This window comes from Tursiops truncatus, chromosome 20 (genome assembly GCF_011762595.2).
Source record: "Tursiops truncatus isolate mTurTru1 chromosome 20, mTurTru1.mat.Y, whole genome shotgun sequence".
NCBI lineage: Eukaryota > Metazoa > Chordata > Mammalia > Artiodactyla > Delphinidae > Tursiops > Tursiops truncatus.
The window spans coordinates 7,442,398-7,448,397 of record NC_047053.1 but is presented as its reverse complement, the minus strand read 5'-3'; the positions used below and the strand labels follow the sequence as shown (position 1 = coordinate 7,448,397).

Here is a 6,000-nt window from a genome sequence, read left to right as displayed (position 1 = left end):
GGGAAACAAGAACATGCTTCTGGGTCTGAAGGTGGTTCCTAAAGCAGAGTCCTGAGCTATTTCACCAGGAGGAGTGGCGAGCCCTGGGGGGGGGACACGGGCAGTGAGGCGGGCGGCAGTTGCCCAGAGACACGTGCCTGCGCGTGTCTCCTTCCTCCCTCCTGGACACACGTGGCCTTGTCTGTTCACTGGTCTCCCACATGGGCACGACTTCCCCGAGCAGACTAGACACTCGAGGTCACAAGCTGCGTAGGAATTCGGCATCGTCCCCCCAGGGAGCCCAGCACGCTGAGGGGTGGCCGGAATCCATCAGCAGCCACAGGGCAGTGACCACTGAGGGACCCTGGGCTAGCAGCCCAATGACCAAGGCCGAACCCACGAGGGCCACACTGCCCAATACCCCGGCAGCTCCCTGGAGCTGCCACACGATCTGCCTTTGCTGAAGCAACGCACGTCAGGAGGTCAGAGCTTTGGGGGTATTTATTGAGTGGCTTTCGGGCAGCAAGAGGATGCTGAACTTGACTCCATCACCGGCAGGTGTCCCAGCTGTGGTCCCTTGACGGCCACTAGTCAGTAGGCCAGACTGCAACGACCACAATAGCCACGAGCAGCAACAGAATCACCATTATCATCCCTGAAAAACAGAAGCATACGAGACCCCCTATGAGGACTCACACCAGACGAGCATCACCCATCCCGTGAGGTCTCTTCTGGGAGACAGTGGATGCAGCTCTCCAGGGAGCCCCGGTGTGGGGGGCTGTCAGCGGCCTCTGGTTGTGCAGGCTGGAGGCTGCGGAAGGGAGGGGCTCCAGGGACACCGGAGAGTTGCTGTCTCGCCACCTCGAGAGCTGTGCCGGAAAAGTGCCCGCGTTCCTGACCTGCTGGGGCCTCCCCTTTCAGCCCCCCGCTCCGGCTTCTGTGCACAGCTCAGCCCCGTTTTCTGTTTGCATTGACGAGGCCTTGATAAAGCAAAGGGCTTGGTGTCTATGAAGAAATACTGATTCTAGAATCCATTTTCTCCCCTATCCACATGGCTTTAGCTTTCCTTCTTGAGCCCAAGATACTTGGCACCCCTCTGTAAAAAATTCTGAGAAACACTTTAAGTTTTTTTATATTAACACTTTCTAGTTTTACTTCCTCAACTTCTTGTCTGCGGACCACAAAGGAGAGCATCGGGCCTCCCGGCCAGTCTGCTCCCTGTGTCCAGCTCTGCCCGCCAAGCCCGCCCCGTCTCCCCCAGCTGACGCGGCTGGACTCACCACGCCCATCCCTGCAACGCTGATGGAGAGGGAGGGCCCAGGAGGACTCGGCCCCTTCCCCCGACGCGCTCGCTGCCTTCCACGCTGACTTCCCTGGTGGGTGATGAGTGCCTCCTACACCCCGGAGGCCAGCACGGTGGTGGCGTATCAGACACAGGGCCCGGCCACGATGGCGCAAGCGCTCGCTAAATGAAGGCCCCGAGAGGGGAGTGAGGAGATGAGGTGAAGCACGTGAAAATGCTCTACGAGTAACAGGGGAGTCAGGGTCACGTGGCTGTTTGGCCACCAGGACTGCCCACCTCAGACTGAGGAGCTGTTTCGGGAAAGCTCAGGGTCCCCAGAGTTCAGCAGCTTATTCTCTTACAGGAAGCCGTTAACGTTATCGATCTTATTGGCTACCAGATAACCACTGGCCACGTCAGGCTTCCAGAGCTTAAGAGCCACATGTGGCCAATGGCTACCCTATCAGACAGACACCAGAGAACATCTCCATCTTCACAGAAAGTTCTGCTGGACAGAATGGACACAGCGTGTGGAGTTCTGATGATTCTATTTACGGCTGCATCGCCAGCTTTCTGCAACGGTGCCTGGTGTGGAGACTTAAGACACAATCGTTGAATGAATGAGTGAACAGCCGCTCAAGGTGTTTTCGACACTCACGCCACACTTGGACAGCTCCCCACGTTGGGAATTCTGCTTCCCCTTCTTCTTGAGTCAGTTTTGTTAAATTATATTTTTCTGGGAGATTGCCCATTTTTTCTGAGTGTCCAAAAGTACTGGTATAAGAGTGTTCATTATATTCTCCTATAATTTAAACACCATGCTGTATCTCAGTCCTTTTTATTTCTCACACCACCTGTTCATGCATCCATTTTTTTCCTCTAGTCTTGCCACAAGTGTGCCTCTTTCTTAAAAATATTTATTTATTTTGGGCTACATTGGGCCTTCGTTGCTGCACGTGGGCCTTCTCTAGTTGCAGCGAGCGGGGGCTACTCTTCATCACAGTGCTCAGGCTTCTCATATGCAGTGGCTTCTCTTGTTGCGGAGCACGGGCTCTAGGCGTGCAGGCTTCAGTAGTTGTGGCACGCAGGCTCAGTAGTTGTGGCGCACGGGCTCCACGGCATGTGGGATCTTCCCGGACCAGGGCTCAAACCCACGTCCCCTGCATTGGCAGGCGATTCTTAACCACTGCGCCACCAGGGAAGTCCCTTGTGGTCTGCTTTATATAACTCATGAGCTAAGAGTGGTTTTTGTATTTTTACCGGGTTGTCAAAAAAGAAAAAGGAGATGCGTCACACTGTCTGGGGTCTGCAAAGCCTAACGCATTTACTGGCTGGCCTTTCACAGAATCTACCGACCCTGTTCTGTGTCACTGTGGCCACGGATGGTCTCACTTAGGTGCTGGTCTCTGGCTCTCCCTCCATTTCTTTCATCTGGGATTTCCTTTCTTCCTTGTAAATTCAGCCATCCGTTAACACTCTAGGGGGTGTTGTAATATTTCATCTAGCATTTCAAGATGCTTGTAGTAAGGCGGTGGGGGTGTGTGTGGCTGTTGAGTGAACATTCTCTCAGTCCACCTTCTTGCCAGAGCAGAAGAACACATCTTTTCATTCATTTCTGCCTCCAGAAACATCTCCAGGCTGACCGAAGGCTCCACCTGGGCAGGAATCCCACTGTTTCTTGGCTGGGGGCAAGGTTTAGATTGTGCAACCTTTTTCCTTAAAAAACAGTGAAAACGAGGGAAGCAGACAGACCGAGGTGAAGCGTCAGGGGCCACTGCTGGCCCTCCGGAGCCCAGGCTTATCCTAAAGCCAAGGGGGAGGACTGCGTTTCTGAGGAAAGGGGAGAAGACGGGCTCAGGAAGAAGTCCTGCCGCCGACGCTCAGCCAGGATTGGGGCTGGGAGGGCGCGTGGGGCTGAGAGGCTGCCTGTGCGGCCCGGGTTCCGGACCAAGGCTGCGATGGCCCAAGGGGAGGCCCATATGAGTGGCCCTGAATTTTCAAATCAGGGCGATTATGAGAAAAGCAGGACAAAGAAATCGAGAGCGGTAACTGGCTGGGAAGGAGCAACCATACATCGGGTTTGAGTTTCTACGCATGGTCCGATGGAAGCAGCCTCAGGCATCATAGTCACCACCATCTCCTGCTTGGGTCACTGCAAGCACTGACCAGCCGCTCCCTTTACCCAATCCTTTCCCCACAATTGAGCTGGAATGGAAATCAGATCAGGTTGCTTCCTGGCTCAAAACGGTCCAACGGCTTAGAATCCCCACTCCTCATGGCATTTGAAGGCCCTGCGTCATCTGCCCCCTGCGACCCGTGAAGCCACACGGTGTCCTGTGCTCGGGCCATCCTGACTTCGGTTCTTCCAACGTGCCCTGCACCCTCCTGCCTCCCGGCCTGGACCCGTGCTGTCTTTCCTGCCCCTCTCAGTCTAATCCCTGTTCATCCTCCAAAACTCAGCATCAGTTTCCCATCCTCCAGGAACTCCTTCGTGACCTGCAATGGACCGTGTTCCTTCTGTCTCTGCAGTGACCCTTCTTCAACCACGATTTGGGTCCTCAGTCAGTTACTATCTACATCCGCCACTGGCACGTGAGCGTCTATGGCAGGGACTGTGTTCACCACCACGTCCCCTGTGCCTGGGGCAGGGCCTGGCACACGGAAGAGGCACGAGACATTCTTTTTGCTATAAACCAATAAATGCATTGAGTATCTGGAAGGAACATCAGGCACCAACGAGAAGGACACAGAAGAGGTAAAGCAACGGGGAGAGCGGAGCTAGGAAAACGCGTTGAGTCCAAGAGAAAGATGGTCAATCCCAATTACAAACCCCGCAGAGACCCCAGGGGGATGGGGAAAAGCTCCCGCACTTCGGAGACGGTTCACAGCGCCGCGTGGGCTGCGTGGAGGCCCTACGGGAACCATCGTCAATACGGTGATTCCTCTTTCAGCCGCTGATTATTCTACCACGGAAACCGTGAGTTCTACAAATGGTGCCACAGGAAAGGTACGACGGGGTCCACAAGACCTGTGAAACATGAAACGCCCTTGACCTGCTGACACCAGAGACCGTAACTTGATAATATGTGATAAACTTGGTTTCTTGTCCAAAGATGAAAAGTGGGACTTTGAGATCAACGACAAATAAGACTGACATTTCAAACCCTTTCAGAGCAAACAGGGGTCCTCTGGGTAGGTGGTTTCCAGCAGGTTTAAGTAAACCGGGGTGCGCGCAGGGTCAACTGAGGAAGTTATTCTGAGGAGGCAGGTGACAGGGATGAGCCAAAGCCAGCTGCAGCCCTGTGGATTCTTTTGGGTCAAAGAGTAGAGCTTGGGCTTTTCTGGGATGTGAACACAGCTCTAGCACCTTCCTTGAATGGAGTCTCTCCCCTCTGAAGGATGCTTCGGAAAGAGAAACCAAGGGTCTTTTCAAAGCCAGGGAGAGCTGAGCCACGGCGTGCGTGGACTGTTCAAAGCGGGCCAGGTTGCCTTGCTCGAGTCTCAGCAACAGGTAATTCTTGTCTGTTTTTTTATGAGGAAACTGAAGTTCTAGAAAACTAACTCTCTTACCTAATGCCCCACAGCTGGTGAGAGGAAGAGCTGGGATTGGAATCCAGGTGGGATGGAGCCCTCGGGCCAGGCTCTTACCCTTTCTTACCCCTGGGGCCCGTCTTAGGGGTGGGGGTGGGGATCCTGATTCCCGACACAGCACGGGGTTTATTGGAGAGAGAGAGAGAGGCCCAGGTGTCTTTGGGCTGGAAAACTGAGATAAAGAGTTTCTTCTCTTTTTCTTTCCTTTTCCCATTTCTTTCCTTCTTCCTTTGGGCAACTTTTTATAGTGGGAAAATTGAAACAAATACAAGAGCAGACGGGAGAGTCTAAGGAGCTGTGATGAGCTCTCACCACTCAGCTTTAACAGGGGTGGGCTCGTGGCCGATCTGGTTTCATCTATACCCCCACCCGCTCCCTGTCCCTGGTGTATGTTTTGGAAGCAACTCCCACACGTTTCATCTACAGATACTTCAGTAAGTATCACCAAAAGGCAACATCAGAAAATCCACCACACCACCACCACGCAAAACACAGAGGGATTGCTATTCCTTAAAGACAGAGGCAGGGAAGAGCCCCCAACACTTCAGATATAGGAAGGTAGTTCCAGCTTAGAGGACGAGGGAGACCAAGCCACCGATGGCCACTGGCCACGGGAAGAACAGGAAAAGCATTCCGTCATGTGTGACAGAGAGAACTTCTTTCTCTTGCCTCAGAGTAGGGCTTAAACCTCAGGGGGTCTAGTCATCCATCCCCCGCCCCTGCCCCCGGCTAAGGAAATGTTGGACATTTCAGACCCAGGAAAGACAGTGGAACTTCTGGGAACCTACCAACTTCTGAAACAATGAATGCTCTTTGCCCCCAAACCCAGCACACAAACACCGGGCGAGGCTGCGGACGCCGGCAGCCTTCCTGCACACATCACTCAGCTCTGCGCGGGGCCTGCTGGCACCTGGCAGGGCAGATTTTCCCTTCCAATCCCCAAGTGCCCCTTTCAGGGGCAGGCCTGGGATGCCAGACTTCCAAGAGTGGGAAAAAACCGTCCGTTTCCTTTGGTCAGTTTACCAGGTAAGTATTACTCAACCACTTATAATATTTACAAGTCCAGCTCATGGCAATTACCAAAAGATGTAAGAAAAACTCCTTTGCAAACAGGGAAAGGATGTGAAACACGGTCTCTCAGGGACAGT

General features: G+C 53.6%; 1 protein-coding gene across 1 annotated transcript in view; it reads right to left on the bottom strand.

Annotated features, from left to right (window-relative positions):
• Window positions 1–462: 462 nt before the first annotated feature.
• Window positions 463–6,000, bottom strand: part of STX8 (syntaxin 8) — a 240,353-nt gene continuing 234,815 nt past the window's right edge. The window contains exon 8 of the mRNA XM_019944171.3: window positions 463–634. Within this exon, the coding sequence (XP_019799730.1) occupies window positions 567–634 (68 nt within the window). The 3' untranslated portion in view covers window positions 463–566. The remainder of the gene's footprint in view (window positions 635–6,000) is intronic.